The following is a 19,580-nucleotide window of genomic DNA, read 5'->3' as shown; positions in this document are numbered from 1 at the left end:
AAACAACACGATTAAAATAGTTCTTCGAAATGTATCACGTTTGAATTTTTATCGCATTTTTGATAATCTTGCTTGTTTTAGCTGTTCGACCGGAAAACATTTGGCGGGATTATTCAACTTTATTGCGCCATCTACCAAGAGAGCAATCTCATTGGTCCAAATGACTACGCACAATTTTTGGCGGGATTTCCTTTTAGGGACTATTAAACCTAACTTCTAAGCCTACTTTTTGAATGATTATGAGAATTTAGGCCTAATGTGGCATACTTTTCGAATAATTATGAGAATTTAGGCCTAATATAGCATACTTTTCGAATAATTATGAGAATTTAGGCCTAACGTGGCATACTTTTTGGACTATTATAAGAATTTAGGCCTAATATAGCATACTTTTTGGACTATTATAAGAATTTAGGCCTAATATAGCATACTTTTTGGACTATTATAAGAATTTAGGCCTAATATAGCATACTTTTTGGACTATTATAAGAATTTAGGCCTAATATAGCATACTTTTTGAATAATTATGAGAATTTAGGCCTAATATAGCATACTTTCTGAATGATTATGAGAATTTAAACTACATTTTGATTTTAGGCCTAACTGTTAAGCCTAATTTAAAGAATAAATAACACAATTTCAAGGTAATTCCTTTTAATTTACTGCCAAAACTCCCCCACAAAGTAAATAAATAGCTTTTTACAAAAAGTGTATATGGATTCACATTGCTGTATGGTTCATAATTAAATTCCTTAATTTGGAAGTTAAGCATTAACATTATTTTAAATATTTTTCTATTGGCGAGTACTTGATAACCGTTTTCTTTTCTTCTAAATCTACTAAGTATCTCTATTAATTACTTCCTAAATAATTTCTCTCATCAGTAAAACTTTAAAATACATAAAAACTCTTTGAAATAATCAAATTAATTAATTAATAATAACTAATAAACTTTAACTTTGTCATTTAAAATTAAAAAACAGTTTGATTTGTACTGATTTTTGGTTGTTTGTTTCTTGAAGCGTTTGTTGTAGTTTTTTGAAGAATGGAAGGTCCAATTTGCGTTTTTGGAGTTGATTTTTGTTATTTAAATTGTCTTGGTGTAGATTATATTATATTAAAACTTATAATATTTAAAAAAGCTGTGTCATTTTAAATTTAAATTTAATTTATATAAATTCTTTTAAAATAATTAATAATTAATAATATTATAAATTAGGCCTAGGATGTAAATGTAAACGTTCCGCTCTATCTCGTAAAACTCCTAATTCATTTTGAATTGTATCTGTTATCATTTTACGTTTTTTATCCTGTGAAATTAAAATTAAAGTTAATTTTTGTTTTAAATTAAATTAAATTAATCTCAATTAGAATTAAAAAATTAAATAACCCAAAATTTAATTTCTATCTTACTTTATCCTCAACTTTACGCATATCTTCAAAGTTTAAAGGATCACCTATTAATACGGTAATGACCTAAAAAGGTTCAAAGTTCAATAAAGGTTGGTTAAAAGTAAATTAAATTAAACTTAAATTTAATTTAATTTAATTTAATTTTACTTTTCCAATCCTTGGAATATACGGAGATCTATTAGGTAATACATCATCCATTCCCATATGAAAAAATGGTATTACAATTGGTGTTTCTTGACATATAGATATTAATCGACCAATCCCTGAACGTAAAAATATTAATCATTCATTCAAAGACTTTCAATTTATCTGTTAATTAATTAATTTTACTAATTATAAGCCTTTAAAGGGAGGGTGAAGTAGAAAATCAAGTGATTTTTTATCGATTCTTCTACTAATTATAAGAGCAGTCTGCATAGTTAGTGAAACATTCAGGAAATACGGTTTCCGAATGATTTTAAAATTAATTCAAATTAGGTTCAGATTTTAAGGATAATTTTAAAGAAGGTCCTCCGGCCAATCGCGTAACGCCCTGCCTATTTATTAACAAAATTCTTGTGGCACGCATGCTCCGTGTTGAATGAAATTTATCACGAGATTTGGTAAAATTCTCGCGGACGTGATAATCGTGGCGCGAGACATGGAGCATGCGTGCCACGAGAATTTTGTTAATAAAAAGGCAGGGCGTTACGCGATTGGTCGGAGGACCTTCTTTAAAATTATCCTTAAAATCTGAACCTAATTTGAATTAATTTTAAAATTATTCGGAGCTGGTATTTCCTGAATGTTTCACTATGCAAACTGCTCTTATAATTAGTAGAAGAATCGATAAAAAATCACTTGATTTTCTACTTCACCCTCCCTTTAAATCTACTTAAATTAACAAATAATAGCTACTAACTAACTTTAACTTCAATTATTACCCCAAATTAAACATCAAAACTCACCACAACAGTGACTAACTATCTTTGACCCCAAATTTAACGTAAAGAATTATTCAAACTCACCCCATTTGAGCCTCAAATGTTCGTGATTCTCATTAACTCTGCCTTCAGGGAAGAAATGTATCCAGCAACCTTCGTTGAGTCTATCAAGGCAAAATTCCATGCCTTTCTGATAAATTCCCTTACCTCTTACTATGGGAAAGGTTTTACCGAAGCAAAAAAACTGGGCATGTATATTGTTAGTGAAACAAATATCCGAAGCTGCGGCGCTCCATCGCATAACCGCGGTATTGAAAAAATGTCTCCAATCTAACATGCCTAAAAAATATAAATAAACGAAAAACCTTACACCTCGGTACTATAACTTCCGATAAGTCAGTTTACGAACATACCCCATAACACTGGATCATCTAGGCATGAATAATGATTACTAACGGTTATAAGAGGTATTCCAGGTTTACGATTATCTATAGCGTCTATAAGTACTTCCCTGTTATGTACCGTCATTTTATTTAACCAGCCTGTAAAATAATATCAAAAAACCTAACCTTAACCATGGCCAACTTAGATTACCAGTGGTAGAAGGCCTGCCAGCTTTACCCGAGCCCCATGTTAAAAAACAACAAGCAAAATCGCCCCTAGTTCCGACTTTCGCCGTTAGGTGCGCTACCAACCCAGTTTTCCTCATAATGCTTTTTCTATGGAAAAAAAAAATTCGGAAGTGGACTCCGTTTAAGAGCATTTTTAATATATTTACCGATTTTTTTTCGTGGCCGGATTTTAAATGAGGAGTCAAGTAAGTTTTAATTTATATTTTGAGACCAATTTCATAATTTTCCGTCCGTTATTTGACGAGTAATCAACATTCAAAGTTGGGGTTGTTTTTAAGGCGGAGAAATGCGCCATTTAGAGTTAAGCCTTGGTCTTGAAGGAAGTTTACATTAAAATTTACCCCAACTTTGAATGTTGATTACTCGTCAAATAACAGACGGAAAATTATGAAATTGGTCTCAAAATATAAATTAAAACTTACTTGACTTCTCATTTAAAATTCAGCCACGAAAAAGATCGGTAAATATATTAAAAATGCTCTTAAACCGAGTCCACTTCCGAATTTTGTTTCCCCATAGAAAAAGCATTATGAGGAAAACTGGGTTGGTAGCGCACCTAAGGGCGGAAGTCGGAACTAGGGGCGATTTTGCTAGTCGTTTTTTAACATGGGGCTCGGGTAAAGCTGGCAGGCCTTCTACCACTTGTAATCTAAGTTGGCCATGCCTTAACTAACGGAGTAGACAACAACATGACCCCCATTAAACCTACTACTAAAACAAAGCCAAGGCCCAAGTCTAACCGCTAAGTAAATAAAGCCGCCCTAACATAAAACTGTAGGGTCTTATCCCCTCTATGACAATAAGAAGATCTTATCTCTTAACTATTTATCTTAAGATAAACTTTAATTAATTCTTATCTTACCAGCCATTATTTTGCTTAGAACTCCAACGGTAGGAATGACCAAGGCACTTCCCACAGACCATAGTTTGTGAGACTTACTTAGGTCAGGCATGTACTGTTCTAGAGACATTTTTGTAGAGTTTTGCATGGTTAAATTAATCGAGACATTAGAGGGACTACATGCGACACGGAAAGATAATTTCCGAGTGAACGGGGAAGTTAAAGAATTAATTTTAATTTCACAATTAAGACACGCAACCTCGTGTAGCCATATTGAAGGTAAGTACAACTGTAGTGTTATTTGATTGGCTTATAATTCTACAGGGCTGAACATAAGAGAAATATATTCCCGCGTTTTTTTAAAACCGGTTTTGCGTAGGACAATTTTGGAGGATTTCTAAGTTTTTTTGTAAGAAAAGTAAGAGAAACAAACTGTGTTTCGGATTTCATGGTCAGTTTAATTCAAGTTTTACGAAAACAACATTATTAAGCAACCGTGACATTCTTCCGCGTGTTTTATAAATTTTATCTCTCAATGATAATTGAAAGTGTGTCCTTAAAATTCTAAATAATAAATTAGCTAAGGCATAGCGGTGTCTAGAGTCTAGAAACTTATAAAGAGCTTTAAAGGCACCTTACTGCTACTTTTAAGTAACTTTTAAGACTTGAAATTTTTAAGTAAATTAATCAAATTCTTATTGGGACTTGGCGGGAACGAACAACCCCTATTTTCAATAATCATTCTAGCAGTTTCGATCGCAAATTTTATATGATCATCAATTCTTTTGGGACCAGCGATTAGAGAAGCTATAAAACCGGCTACAAACGAATCTCCAGCTCCAATAGTATCCTTAATATTATCTACTTTCTTAACGGGAAATTCCAAAACGGAAAAATTTGTTTTACAAACATAAACCGAATCGGGGCCGCATGTCATAATAACAGTACGACCTGATTTGGGTACGGGAAAATAATCCGTATTAGCTAAAACTTTTACGACACTTCTGGGGTTTATTTCAGTATCACATCTTTGTTTCGTATCATCGATTTGTTTATACAAACTAATCATTTCGCATTCGTTCCCGAATAAAATATCGACTCTCGGAATTATTTCTTTCAAATCTTTAGCGTGATTATCGCAGATATATTGGGCGGATAAATTAAACGCGAATGTTTTACCGAGGGAATTGGCTATTTTCGCGACCTCTAAGACAACGTCCTTGCTATGCGTTAGAAAATACCCCTCAACGTATAATATACGACTATTTGCAAGGACGTTTTGTACCTCGGGCGTTTTTAAGTACGCCAAGTTAAAGTAGTTCGCGGCACCCAGTTTCGCGCATAGAGTACGTTTATCGTCTTGCGTTACTAAACCAGCGGTGATTCCGGTTGCTTCCGTTTCGTGTACGCTGTAGAACGTTTTTACACCGACTGATTTGACGCTTTCTTCTAGTAAACCGCCAAACGCGTCTCGACCCACGCAGCCTATAAAAACTACCACGTTATCTCCTAAGATTGGTTTAAGAAGCCATTGAGTCACTCTAGCCGAGTTTTGCGCCGAACCTCCCGGGGTTATAACTAAATCGTCTAGTTTTTGAAGTTCTTCAATTAAACCATTTTGTTTCTCGGTGTATTCGCAATTTTCGTCTATTTTTAAATCGTATTTCTTCAAAATTGAGTAAGGACATGTTGCCGAAAAGTCTAGTAACGCGTTACCGATATAACATATCTTTTCCATGACGCTCGAATTAAATAAGCACTTATTGTTAATTGTCTAAACCAATTGTAATAATTTTAACTGAATAATAAATATAATTATTATTATTATTATTATTTAAATTAGGATATTATTACTGACACATTTCTTTCGCGGTTACAGTACGTCTACTGCATAATTTCCCTGACTTTCGTATAGTATAGTACGCTTTATTTTAATTTTTAAAAGACCCCACGTGACGCTGATAAAGTCCTTCGCGTAAACGTCACGCGGTGTAAAACTATCGCCACCTGTTAGGCCTAATTCGTTTCGAAATTATAACAAAATACAAACGAAAGTTGTTTAAACTTGTATAAATATACGAAATTAATAGTAATTAGGCCCGAATTAGGGTTAAATACGTATAAATAAAACTGAAACGTACATTTTTATGTAGAAATTCGGGTATGAAACGTTACGTTTTTAAAAACACGTCATAAACGCAACTACTCGCGATTACTCGTTAAGCCTAATGTTGTTGAAACCGGGGAGGTAAATTTGAATCGATATTTATCGATTGTCTAGGGTTACCATGGAAACGTCAAAATTACTTCCGAGGGAACTTAGGAAAGGGGGATAAAAAAGTGATTCATATTATGTGTGCAGAGAAAGGCACAGTCACTTCTTCGTTTCGCGCGAAAAATATATATATATTGTAGCGTGTTTAAGGGTCATTAGGGTCGTATAATTATGGTGTTGGTGGAGCTAGGTACAGGAAGGCCGATGCTAAAAACCTATAGATACCAGGCGAGGCGTTTTCATAAATTTTTCTTGGGTTTATTCCAAGTCTAAAAGGGTAACTAAGAAGGAAAACTTAAATTACCGATCATCATCAAAAACGGTTCAAGAAAAATCAAGCAAAAATGTTGAACCGAGTACGTCGTAAAACGCTAGCAGCTAAATACAGCGAAATTCCAGCTGCAAATAAAACTACCGCGACTTCTGATAAAGAATTGCATCAGTAAGATATTGCCCTATTTTACTGCACTGCATTTAATTTAAATTAAATTTAATTAATTTATTAACTGCAGAAATTTACTGCATGAAGAAAATATTATCGAAATTGAGGAAGATTACTTCATTAATTTAAATGAGCAGATACAGTTTCTCGAACTTGAAGTTAATTATCTATATCCTTTATTTAAGTTATGATTTAAATTAATTTAAATTATGCATCCTTAATAATTAAATTTCACGAAAACCGTTATGGAAGAATCGGAACAATGTAAGGCGAATGACACCGAATCCGAATTATTGCGTAATCAAATGACTGTAGGTGTTTATAGATAACCCTAATTTCCGCTAAGCCTTTGCTGATTTATTAACGTACTCAGGATTTCAAGAACGAAGTTAACGGATTACGATTGGATATTAAACAAAAGCATACGAAGATTGATTTACTTACAACGCATAATAATAAATTAATAAATGATATGCGTGAATTACGAGGTAAGTTTTCGGTTAATGATTGTGCGATAAAAAAAATAGGGGCCGAGGCTTAAGTCAGATATTATCTTACCGTTACGTAACGCGTAGAGGTGGAAGGTAAGCAAAAGAAGGCTTACCTAGACGAGATCGTGCAGAATAAGAGAATAATAGAAAACAAGAACGAATTGATTAAAGAAATGGAGGATAAACACGAGGAGTTGAAACAAAAATTAGAGGAATATTTAGACGAGATTAAAAACTTAAAAAACGAATTGGCGGGAATGCATGAAAAAGTAGGGCACTTATTTCCAGCACCTTTTTTAAAAAAGGCGGGAAATATTTTTCTTTAACTCCACGCGACACGTTTTCCCGCGCAAAATTAGAATGAAGAATTAGAACAACTGATTGCTAACAACGCGAAAGATTTGGAGAAGCTCCAAAAAGCCTTCCAAGATCAGGAAACCGTTTTGGAGCGATATAGGTCGGGGCAGGAAAGATTCAAATTGGATTATTTCAACGTACGTTAAGCCTAATGTACTCCATACCGTTAAGCCTAACGTATATATTTTACAAAACCTGTAGAAAGAGGTTAAAGATTTAAAACACAGACTTAAACAAGCCGAACAAGCGGCTGATCATGAAAGACACATGAGATCTAAAATTTACGAAGAAAATGAGCTGTTAGTCAAACGATTTAGCGAACAAGAAACGCTTCTAACGGAAGTACGCGGCGAAATAGAAGAAGTAGGCTTAGTGTTAGGCCTAACTTTAGTTTTAAAGGGTTAATTTGCACGATTTTTCAGAATAACTTTATCCGTAATAAGCTCGAAGAAAGTAACAAGAATCTCGTTCTTCAAATCGCCGAATTAAAATCTGATAAAGTTAAGACCAAAACGGAGATAGAAACAGCCAGAAACTTCCTTAAACAATTGACAGAAAAATACGCTAACTTGAAAACAGAGGTTAATATTAATAGTTAAGCCTAAAACAATTAAATAACTTAATAAACGTGTTAATTGTCTGCTCAGCTTTCGGAACAGAATCGGCAATTAACAAATGCGGAATTAAACGAAACTAAATTATTAAATAAGATTGATGTTTTGGAAGAGAAATGGAAATTAATTAGTGAAGAAAATGATTTCTTGAAAAGAGAAAACACTCTAGCTCAAGAAGAACTCGAAGAATTTAAGAATCAGGTTAGTGTTAATGACCTTTACCCTAAACCGCAACAATTAAACCCCTGGTTAGTAGCTTCTCCCTGAACACGGGTGTATTGCGGGTTAAACATTTCTACAGGGGCCATAGAGATAACATGGGCCTTTAAAACCCTAAACGTTGGCTTTTCCCAAACATTTACAAGCCTATTACTTCTTGCAAAATTAAATTTAACCTTAAATATATAATATAATTAATATATTTAACATTAATATTATGTTATTTAATGTTAATATTGCGTTTTAGATCACGAAGAAGGAGTCTGAAATGGAATTTTTGGAGGGCAAAGTCGTTTCGATGCAAGTTTGTCTTGAGGAATTAAAACAACACAACGAAGCCACAGCTCAATTACAATCTAACCGCTGGTTACAATTGGTCAATTTAGCTCAAGGTATTCAGACACTGAGTCAGAAAGCGGCTCAAAATCAAAACCAAAACTCACAAATTGACGAACTTTAAACTTTATCTTAAGTGAGTCCACATTAAAACCCCCAAAAATTAAATTTAATCTAATTTTTACGAGGGAATAACCACTCTGATAAATAAATTCCATGATTTTTCCGAGGGGCTAATCACTCTTATAAATTTCATAATCTTACCGAGGCGTTAACCACCGTGAAAAAGAGTCCATGTTTAAAACGAGGGGGTAACCACTAATAACTAAATAAAATTATGATTTAACTGAGGGGTTAACCACAATGAAAAAGATTCCATGTTTAAAACGAGGGGGTAACCACTCTTATAACTAAAAAACTATGATTTAACCGAGGGGTTAACCACTCTGAAAGGAATTCCATGTTAAAAGTGAGGGGGTAACCACTCAAATAAATAAAAAAATACCATAATTCAACCGAGAGGTTAACCACTCTGAAAATATTCCATAATTCAATCGAGAGGTTAACCACTCTGAAAATATTCCATGTTAAAAGCAAGGGGATAACCACTCCAATAACTAAATACCACGATCTGAACGAGGGGTTAATCACTCTGAAAAGCAGAAAAGCATTCCATGTTTAAAACGAGAGGGTAACCACTCTAATAACTAAATACCATGATTTAACCGAGGGGTGAACCACTCCATGATTTGACAAAGGAATTACCCACTCTTAAATAAAATAATTTCCCATTATAAATCGAGGTGTTACTTACTGTTTGTCCTCGTAATTATTTCCATAATTACTCAATTGTAATTTGCTCTCTGTAAAATTACTTATTTTGTAATTTAACACATTAAAATATCAGTATTAATCCATAATTACTGAAATGGCATAAAAAAACAAACAAAGTCAAATATTAATTAAAAATGAATGAATGACATTTATTAATAACCTTATATTAATTAATAAAAGAAATAATATATTCATTAGTTTGAAAAACTAATAAAAAATATATATAATGGAATAACAAATAAATGAGAAGTTATGTTGATTCAGTTGCGTTTGTGACGTCACCATCAGGTAAGATGCAATACGTTTTTATCCAATCATTTTCTTTGGAACCAGTTATGTCCCAACTTAGGAAACTGGGTCTCCAACGAATGCGTTTAGTCCAATCATCGAATGACAATGGTTTGTAAAACTAATTTGGTTTTAATTTAATTACTACTAACTCAAATTGCAAATTTGTTGCAGCGAGTGCTTGAAATAGGCTTAAGATTAAAGGGTCTATTAAATAAAACTCATCGTGTAGCCATTTTCACTTAACGTATCTAGGCGGGCTTTGTGGGAGGAGCTAGCAACTAATCATATGAAATCGCAGTTAGAAAGACGATATCAGAATTATTAACAAGCGTGACCAACGTGTAGTAAGTTCTCAAGCCCGGTATACCCACAAAACCCGCAGCATAGAAATTAATTAACATGGGAGATATAGGGGGTACACAATGATTCCTAGTAGCTGTATGTATTCCTGTTATTATTTTGTCAAAAAAAAACCCCTGAGATCATTTATGGGGTACACAATGATTCCTAGTAGCTGTATGTATTCCTGTTATTATTTTGTCAAAAAAAAACCCCTGAGATCATTTATGGGGTACACAATGATTCCTAGTAGCTGTATGTATTCCTGTTATTATTTAGGCAAAAAAAACCCCTGAGAACATTTATGGGGTACACAATGATTCCTAGCAGCTGTATGTATTCCTGTTATTATTTAGTCAAAAAGAAAAAAAAAACCCTCGAGATCATTTATGGGGTGCACAATTATTCCTAGTAGCTGTATGTATTCCTGTTATTATTTATTCAAAAACCCCTGAGATCATAGCGTTTAAGCGGTTTGGACCGTCACAAAATTCGACTTTTGATATTTTCAACGCGAATTTTATGCCGGTATAGAAATAATAACATTGTAATCAGCTTACTTGATACCAGCTTTCAAGACTGACGGACATGGGGTCATAACCGTGTTTAGCCGAGAAACAAGCCAAAGGATAGGGGCTTAAATCAGCCTTTAAATGGTAGTTAAAATTACCACCAAGGTTTATACCAGCTCTGAGCATCTATGGAACATTATATTAAACACAAATATAATTTTGACTCATTTTTCTAAAAATAACCTTAAGTAGGTAAAAACCATGGACTTAGTAAAATGTACCAAAGATGACCAGAAATTATTTATTTTGAGATACCAAATTACGATTGCAGTTAGCTTAGGGGGGATACATCCAATTACTTCCCCCTTCTATGCGTTATTATATATTTTAATTTGAAGGTGGACAAAGAAATCTTGAATGCATGCGCCCCTCTACCAGAAACAGTAACAATTTTCCCGTCCCATATAGCCTGGAACATTTATAAGGTCCATGATTTTATGGTTTATCAGTTTATATCTTAAACTATCTTATTAAAGTACGAAGAAACACTGAAACAGTCGTAGTTAGCGATACCAGTCTAAGCTGACGCGTATTACTACACAATGTTTAACTTCACTTGGAAAAAAGAAGTATTAGCAAACACATTCTGCTCTTGAAGAATAAGTTCGTATCACGTGCTAGGGTCAAAGACTTTTCCCCGATAAAGCGCGTGGTATAAAGATTGCCTAGGAATTTCTCGCGCGATATGTTTTGACAATCTGCCGCTAGGGCCCTAACCTCGGGGGTGTAGCTCAGTGGTAGAGCGCCCGCTTTGCATGCGGGAAGTCCTGGGTTCGAGACCCAGCTCCTCCATATTTTGCCTCTAATATCACGTGACGACATACCTAATTTACTACCCCCCAAACCCCTTTCAGACCAACACAACTAAAAAATTTGGCATATATAAAAAACTACAATTCTTATAAAAGTAGCTTTCAAGACATGTGTTGGTTTTAGAAACACGTGTTGCTTTCAAGCAATCAATAAATTGATTCAAAGCAAGAAGAGATATCTAGTTTACTAGGGAGAAGTTTTAAGATGCCTAAGTATTCGCGCGCCATAGTCCCATTCCCCCTTTCAAAATACAAGGGGGACGTAAATGGAGGCCCCGGGCTATTTCGCCTACCTCTCCTCATTCGGAAAATAGGACTGTAATTTTCTGGTCATTCGCGTCGGTCGCGCTGACGTGAGTTTTCAAGAACCAATGAGATGATTGCTGGTTGTAATTTAGAGGCAGGTGGGGATAAATGTATCGAATTTATAACTTCTCCCTAATAAACTAAATATCGCTTCTTGAAAACGTCTTGCACTGTAGACCGAACGTAGGTTTGAAGCATGAACGATTACGTAGACGTTTGTTTATCAGGAGCAAATAGAGGAAATGTAAAGTAAAACTCACCAAAACTCTTCCAGCGGCTTCCCCTCCAACTCGTGCCATTGATTGCGGTTCGAAAATATACTTCTCTGACGTTTTACTTCTGGGACATTTAAACTGGATGGCGCCTTCCACTCCCAAATGGATACCGAATGAAACTTGAACTAACCAAATATTCAGGGCGTACAATGGAATGTGCATAGCGGGACGATAAATGAACTCATCTTCGGAACAGTTTTGACTTTTTAAATCCAGCAAATTGCGACCCAAAAGCTATAAAGACATAATAATAATTGCTCAAGCCCGGCCCACAAAACCCGCATAGAATTAACTTGGGGGCGCAATGATTCCTAGTAGCTGTATGTATTCTTGGTTTAAATAACAAAAGGCTTACCTCAACGTAGGCTTTGGACTTCTTTTCGCTTAAACTGAACCCAATACGTCCCAATTCAAAGTCCTTGCCTAAGAAATTGGCTTCACCGGACATAAGTGCCTCAACTTTGTACTCGGGTGGATTAGTAGGGTATTTAACACCGGCAAACATACCTAAAGTTTATAAAAACAACCCGAACCAAGGCTTTTTACATTTTAGGCTTAAAAAGGGCGGGAAATATCTACAAAGGCACGAGGACTAGTCATAAGCAACGTACTTACCGCCATCAAAGACCGCATTGGCCATGTCACGTCCGAGTTTTCGTTTACCACTGCAATGGCTCCATCGGTTATACCTCTTGCCATCGTCTTCGAAGGCTTCTATTGGTTCTTTGGAGTTTTCCTTATGATGGGTCCAATCATCGCAGTTTTCGTCATCCCATATCGCGTTGCTAGTTTGACGTTTACGACGACGGTTATTGGTGCCCCTAGATGCTTGCATTTTCCGATATATGTTCAAGTAGCGCTCGGTTTGGGGTAAGTCTTTGTATTCGAAGTATTTCACGATTGATTTGTGACCGCAAGAGACGCGATGTTCATTTGATATTAGGGCTAAACCTAAGCCTTGGTCGATGGTATTGAAGCCATAAGACGGCCAAGCGTCCACTTCAAGAAGGCAAGAAGATGAAAAATTAGGCTTAAGTTAGGGTTAAGGAAAGTAGGTTAGAAAATAGGCTTAAGGAAAGTAGGTTAGAAAATAGGCTTAAGGAAAGTAGGTTAGAAAATAGGCTTAAGGAAAGTAGGTTAGAAAATAGGCTTAAGGAAAGTAGGTTAGAAAATAGGCTTAAGGAAAGTAGGTTAGAAAATAGGCTTAAGTTAGGGTTAAGGAAAGTTGGTTAGAGAATAGGCTTAAGTTAGGGTTAAGGAAAGTAGGTTAGAGAATAGGCTTAAGTTAGGGTTAAGGAAAGTAGGTTAGAGAATAGGCTTAAGTTAGGGTTAAGGAAAGTAGGTTAGAAAATAGGCTTAAGTTAGGGTTAAGGTAAGAAGGTTAGAGAATAGGCTTAAGTTAGGGTTAAGGAAAGTAGGTTAGAGAATAGGGTTAAGTTAGGGTTAAGGAAAGTAGGTTAGAAAATAGGCTTAAGTTAGGGTTAAGGTAAGAAGGTTAAAAATTAGGCTTAGGCCAAGATGTAAAAAAACCTACCCTCAGTAAGCCTTTGTTTCATCGTAACCGAAACCAACCCATCAGCTAAGGCGGTTTTAAATTCGCACGACGAATTGGGCAATTTCTTGGACACCCAATCACGTGTTAGCGATGACGTAACAGAATGACGCAATGCCTTAACGACATGCACTTGATACGCAACAACATCTCTGCATTTTTCGGCCAATCCAATTAGTTCCTTCTCATAAACTCCACCAGTTCCCAAGGCTTCAACCAATTGGAAGACAAGATCATCATCGGTGGGACACTGAGAAGCCCTTTGGTACATCCACTTGACTAAGGCTTGGTAAAAAAAGGCGCGAACCTTTCCTGGCACATTTTGTTTGACTAGAAGCGCGCTTAAACTATTGGCTAAGGCACCTGACACGTCAGAGGACATCGTTTTATCAGTGGCTCGATTTAAAATTGAATTTAGGAAACCGTTTGAAGGTGCCGGAAGTGACGAAATTGACACGGATAATTGTGTTAAAATAGAGTTTCCGTTGGGAATATCAGAACGGGAAGTTAGGGTGTCTAATAAATCTAATAATAGCTGAAAAAAGTAAAATTAAAATAAACATATTTTCCTTTTTCCTTTGAAAAAAATACACATTTTGATATAAAATTGACAATTTTCAAAAGTGCTGGGGAGGGCAGGGGGGGGGTTAAAATAGAGTTCGGTGTTGACCACAATCATTGTTGCCTTAAGACGGAAGGAACATTGATGGGGTATGTTTGTCAACAAAGACGTATTTATTTAAGATATGCCTTCAAACAATACGGACCATCCAAATTTGGTAGACGTACGGACAACTTTGAAGCCCCGCCCAATAAATGTTCAATCTTAACCCTAAATCAAGCAGACGATATTGCACCCCCCCCCTTTGAAAAAGGTCCATTAAACTTTAAATTTCAAGTGTTTAAACTTACGTTTTCATACTCGGGCCCTCCTATAGTTGTCGCGAGTAATATTCCAACTACACAAGGTTTTTTGTCACCGACTAAACAATTATTTTTCATTTTTTCAACCGAAAGTGATTTTTGAATTAAATGTACGAATAACTTTTTGTCAAGTTTAATTTCGAGCTCTAACGTTTCCAATAACGTCGTTACTGCGGTGGTAATAGTTGGTGGTAAATGTCAATTAAACAAAGGTTAATTAAATAGCCATTATAAATATGTCACTTACAAAATTGTCTATCGGTTTCTTTAAGTAAATTACTTAAAGTTGGTTCAAAATTACTAAGTTTTTCTCTTAAACTTTCCAAACGATTCATTTCGTATGTTTCTAAGTAATATCAAATGCAAATAGGAAAAACAGAAAGTAAGAGACACTGAGTGTTACCATGGCCTCGTCGTCTGCTACTAAACATACCAGTAGAAGTTGACGATGGCAAAGTATCATGGGTAAACTTCATTTCACTCTCTAATTGCTTCAAATCTTTGTCATCAATGCTACGTTTCGCACGATGTTTCAGTTGCAATGTAAAAGAGGTTTTAACAGCCAAGTGTCTAAATTCTTCATCGACATTACGTCTACGGCGACGTCTCCTTTTACTGTCTATTTCATTAACGGCCATATTGAGCTCACCCTCTATTGATTGATTGGTCGGAAAAATTCAAAATTCAAATTTCAAACTCATCAGACTAATCTGATTGGCTTAGAGTTATTACCAGCTGAAATCAAATCTCCATCGTGAAATTTCTGAACTTGAACTGTATCTAAATCCATATGGTCAACATTATTTAACCCCTTGACCTTATGACCATCCATAGGGGTCAAATTTAAAAGGTCATCCCGAGCTATTTTCTTAAAAACCGTTAATTGGTTCGTTGTTTTTGTTACTGGAGATGGTGTAGTACTAGTTGGAGTTCCACTTTCGGTTTTACTGCCATTATACAAATTAGGCTTAGCATTTATTTAACCAAGGCTTAAGGTGTTTAAAATGTAAGGAAAAGTAAATTACAGATGGGTGTAACGCGTGTTGTGTTTGCCCAATGGAGTAATTTCCTCCTTTGTTTTTTCAGTTAAGACTAAATTGGTGCTAAAAATTTCGGTCAAATGACGTTTGAAATTACGTATGCTTTCGTCAGTATCGTTGGCAGCGAATAAGATTTCAGGTATGCTACCATCAGCCAACTGAATGAATTCGTAAGGCATACCGTATAGGTTTTGATAATTACCTAAAGTTCAAATTAGCGGCTTAGTGCATAGATAGCTAAGCCTTGGAGTTTGAGTTAGGCTTCCTAAACTTACTAGGGTCAAATATTTCAACCTCACTGGGATCAAAGTAAGTTCTTTCGGTTGTTGTTTTAGGTTTTGCAGTAAAAACCACAACATCAGAACTTTCTCTACTCTGTTGTTTACTCGGTTCGTCCATATTAAAAACTCGTCGAAAAAACCCTTTAACTTTTTCCCACGCATTACTAATCCAGTCGGTAAAACCTCTTTTAGATCTACTTAATGGTTTTTGGCTTAAATTATTAACATCCGCTTCACGTTTTGAACGAGTCCTACAAAAGTAAAACTTCTTAATACTACAGTCTACCCAACTTGTTGAATGCATCCAATTGATACTTCAAAAAAGTTTTTAATAGAATCAAGAAGTGACATCTAGTTTATTAGGGAGAAGGTATAAATTCACCACATTTATAATCTAGCTTTATCTCCAGTCCAAACGTATAGTAGGTCCGGAGTTAATCCCTGCCTCTAAATTACAACCAGCATCTATCTCATTGGTTCTTGAAAACTCACGTCAGCGCGACCAACGCGAATGACGAAAATTACAGTCATATTTTCCGACTGAGGAGAGTGTAGCGAAATAGCCCGGGGCCTCTTTTAACGTCCCCCCTTGTATTTTGAAAGGGGGACTGCAGGACCATGGCGCGCGAATACTTAGGCATCTTATACCTTCTCCCTAATAAACTAGATATCACTTCTTGATATAACAATATTGTTTACTTTTCGTAAGCAATAGGAATTCCCTTGACATTTGAAAGCTCAACTAAATACTTGCAAGCAGGCATGAGATAATTATCATCAATTTCTGTATTCATTAATTAATTGATTAATTTTGTTATAATTTAGTTTTGGGGGTAATTAAATGAATTCAGAAGACTTTACCTCCCATACAATAGAGTGACACATCGAGGTCAACCTCAATTTGACCCCCAGCTTCGCCCCAAAGTTCATTTCGACTGTTATAATGAAACTGTCTGCTATCTCCTTTCTAAAACAATATCATATTATGACGCCATAGTTCTAGTTACGTATACTCCTTGAGTGGCTTGGTAAACCCCCCTTTACCAGTAATTACAATAAAATGCACCAATATTTCTGTATAAAAATCGGTTTCATCAAATAAAAGTTTTCCCAAGGTAATTTTGTATATTCCAAGCCGCTTAAACACTACATCCATTAATATTGTCTATTATAAAATTCTCAAATTTCAGAAATTATTAAAAGTGGATGGATATTGAATTGATTTATATTATTTTTAAAATCAACAATTATACAGTATTACAGGAAAAAATATATCGTATTACTAAAACCAAACTAAAAAGTTAAAACTATACATGAAGCGAAGCGATGACGTAAAAAAGCATGAGTCACGTGTACTAATTAGCGTCAGAAACCATGATGGAATAGACTAAACAATACCTAACAAAGTATGACCATTGCTTTTACAATAACAACAGAGAAAAAAAAATTTCCCAAAACTATATATACAGGGTGTTTCTGATAAATCTGGTGATGGCATAAATTAAGGGGGGGGGATGTTAATTCTTTTGGGAAATCGACTTTGAGTCGAAAAGGTTCTATACTTCTATCGCCTCCATTTTGTTTACCACAAGGGACACTACTGTTTTCGAGTTATGATTTGACTCAGTGTTTTAGGGATGACCCCTTAATTAAATTAAATTAGAAATCATGTTCTTAATCAGTTTCTTTATTAAATTTAATTAAGGGGTCAACCGTAAAATACTCCATCAACAATCTTAACTCGATTTGAAACAGCGTTGTCCCTTGTGGTAAACAAAATGGAGGCGATATAAGTATAGATGTTACATTTTCGACTCAAAATCTATTGATTTCCCAAAGAACAAACATCCCCCTTAATTTATGCCATCACCAGACTTATCATATCAGAATTAAACACCCTGTATACAAGAGTAATTTAAAATGCACATGTGAGGCCTCAAGGAAAACTAGTTTGATACAAGAAAAAATTATAGAAAAATATCCCCCTTGCTCTTATAAAAAAATATAAAATACCTTTACAGAACTTAAACCCTTACCTAAAGAAATTCCAAAAACATAATCCCACAAACCCAGTGAGGCTTTTGACCTACACGCCAATGTTCTAACCCCTTAGTAACATGATACACATTTTGAAAGAATAGTTAAGCATGGAAACCAAACAAAATGCAGATTCTTAAAATTCCTGCATTAATTTTAATTCTAATTCAAAATAAACAATTTAATAATTAAAATTCCACTTACTTTACAGTTTAATTTCGTCGCTAATGGCTTGTTATTAATTAAATACGCTGTTTTCTTATCGGGTTCAATTTCGCGTCCAAATTCAGAAGATTTACTTAAATTAATCGCGATTAAGCTAATGACAAGGCTTAGAAACTTAACCCTCATCTTTTTTAATGTTTATTACAACTCTAACTAAGCCTTTATGATAGTTAATCCTAGCTATAATTAATAAATTTCCTATTAAAAACACGCACCCCTACGCATTGTTTAAACAACGGGAACTGGCTTTGATCCGCGACTAAACCCGAATAACACGATGTTAAGCCTAACTTTCAATTTCTATTTCAAATTTCGACGGAAGCTGGGGAATTAACCAATCGGGTTGGAGTACGGCCGGGCGGGAAAAAGGGGTTTTCTGGCGCACGCGCTTTCGGGTTTTCTAATGAAAATTATAATGAACTTGGATTCTGGGAGTTGGCGTCATTTGACCTTGCAATGTGGGAAAAAATTTATGAACACCGCTTTTGTCTATTGAATATATAATTTAAAATAAAAGTTGACGCATATTTTAAGAAGAGAATATTCAAGTTCTATGAACCAGCTAAATACACAAGACATAGTAGAAAAGATTGGGTGTTACCCAAATTCAAAGGGAGATTGAAATAGGCCTTTGATGGTATTCACCTCAGAGTCTATTTCGTTTTGCCTACTTTATACCTAAGCCTAATTTGTATTGTTTCTGCTTGGCGTAAGTCATCTGTCATCGCATCTAAGCCTATTTTGTAGTGTTTCACCTACTTTACCTGTCATCATACCTAAGCCTAATTTTTCACTTGTTACAAAGATACCTACCTAAGCCTAATTTTTCACTTGTTACAAAGATACCTACCTAAGCCTAATTTTTAACTTGTTGTTAGGCTAGGTACCTAAGCCTAAATTGAAACTCGGCTATTAGGATACCTACCTAAGCCTAATTTTTAACTTGTTGCTAGGTTACGTACCTAAGCCTAATTTTAAACTCGGTTACTACGTTAATACCTAAGCCTAAATTGAAACATGGTTACTACAAAACGTACCTAAGCCTAAATTGAAACATGGTTACTACAAAACGTACCTAAGCCTAAATTGAAACATGGTTACTACAAAACGTACCTAAGCCTAAATTGAAACATGGTTACTACAAAACGTACCTAAGCCTAAATTTAAACTCTATATTAATTCAATGACTTCAAAGAACAAATAATAGCTAAGATTAATAAAAGGAATTTGGCTTCTTACGATTTAGTACCACTTTAAACTTTTGTCTTACAAGAGGCCAAAATAGAAAAAAAGTACCTATATTTTTAATTTCCGTAAAGAAAATTGACCGATATAATAAAAATAATTTGATTTACAATATAGGCCTAGGGAATAGGTAGGCTTTTGTTGAATTGAAGGTTGAATTCTCAACGTGATATTTCTTGAATTAGAATTAACCCTTCTTTAAAAAAACGCGCCTAAAATTTGGAAATAAAAGGTAATATTGCCTTTTCAAAGTCAACTTACCAACTTCTATGCAAATTAAAGTATTTACGGTTCAATAAATTCA

At 34.9% G+C, this 19,580-nt stretch overlaps 4 protein-coding genes and 1 non-coding gene across 7 annotated transcripts; 2 read left to right on the top strand and 3 right to left on the bottom strand.

Annotated features, from left to right (window-relative positions):
- Positions 1-637: 637 nt before the first annotated feature.
- Positions 638-3,964, bottom strand: Taz (tafazzin, phospholipid-lysophospholipid transacylase). Of its 2 annotated transcripts, none has more exons than XM_089853783.1 (6): positions 3,831-3,964; positions 2,750-2,878; positions 2,421-2,675; positions 1,561-1,676; positions 1,414-1,476; positions 638-1,310 (listed from the first exon to the last, which is right to left on the bottom strand). In XM_089853783.1, the coding sequence occupies exons 1-6, from the start codon at positions 3,955-3,957 to the stop codon at positions 1,209-1,211; spliced, it is 792 nt and encodes a 263-aa protein (XP_089709909.1). In that variant the 5' UTR covers positions 3,958-3,964; the 3' UTR covers positions 638-1,208. The 2 variants fall into 2 exon arrangements, with proteins under 2 accessions (XP_089709909.1, XP_089709910.1); XM_089853784.1 differs by lacking the exon at positions 3,831-3,964 and adding an exon at positions 2,958-3,055.
- A 503-nt stretch (positions 3,965-4,467) lies between these two features.
- On the bottom strand, positions 4,468-5,547 carry LOC149621367 (uncharacterized). The gene has a single exon (XM_089853782.1). The coding sequence runs from the start codon at positions 5,545-5,547 to the stop codon at positions 4,468-4,470; it is 1,080 nt and encodes a 359-aa protein (XP_089709908.1).
- An 845-nt stretch (positions 5,548-6,392) lies between these two features.
- LOC149621366 (uncharacterized) lies at positions 6,393-9,463 on the top strand. 2 transcript variants are annotated; one of them, XM_089853780.1, is made up of 10 exons: positions 6,393-6,526; positions 6,597-6,695; positions 6,762-6,837; positions 6,900-7,014; positions 7,102-7,286; positions 7,377-7,511; positions 7,576-7,716; positions 7,797-7,955; positions 8,022-8,189; positions 8,455-9,463. In XM_089853780.1, exons 1-10 carry the CDS (start codon positions 6,429-6,431, stop codon positions 8,665-8,667), a joined length of 1,389 nt encoding a protein of 462 aa, XP_089709906.1. In that variant the 5' UTR covers positions 6,393-6,428; the 3' UTR covers positions 8,668-9,463. The 2 variants fall into 2 exon arrangements, with proteins under 2 accessions (XP_089709906.1, XP_089709905.1); XM_089853779.1 differs by having other exon boundaries at positions 7,576-7,737.
- Positions 9,464-9,501: 38 nt separating this feature from the next.
- On the bottom strand, positions 9,502-18,878 carry LOC149621364 (uncharacterized). Its single transcript, XM_089853777.1, has 15 exons — positions 18,011-18,878; positions 16,631-16,736; positions 16,469-16,553; positions 15,764-16,020; positions 15,474-15,690; positions 15,181-15,395; positions 14,882-15,100; positions 14,696-14,794; positions 14,437-14,618; positions 13,507-14,059; positions 12,588-12,971; positions 12,328-12,479; positions 11,958-12,206; positions 10,568-10,705; positions 9,502-9,786 (listed from the first exon to the last, which is right to left on the bottom strand). The coding sequence occupies exons 1-15, from the start codon at positions 18,155-18,157 to the stop codon at positions 9,628-9,630; spliced, it is 3,162 nt and encodes a 1,053-aa protein (XP_089709903.1). The 5' UTR covers positions 18,158-18,878; the 3' UTR covers positions 9,502-9,627.
- Positions 11,300-11,371, top strand: TRNAA-UGC (transfer RNA alanine (anticodon UGC)). Its single transcript has one exon. It is a non-coding gene; the product is annotated as a tRNA-Ala (tRNA).
- Positions 18,879-19,580: the final 702 nt, after the last annotated feature.

This window comes from Phalangium opilio, unplaced genomic scaffold (assembly GCF_054372755.1).
Source record: "Phalangium opilio isolate 3A_F unplaced genomic scaffold, DU_Popi_V2 ptg000206l_1, whole genome shotgun sequence".
Classification (NCBI taxonomy): domain Eukaryota; kingdom Metazoa; phylum Arthropoda; class Arachnida; order Opiliones; family Phalangiidae; genus Phalangium; species Phalangium opilio.
Note: the sequence above shows the minus strand (reverse complement) of the source record. Positions and strands in the feature narration are given on the sequence as shown.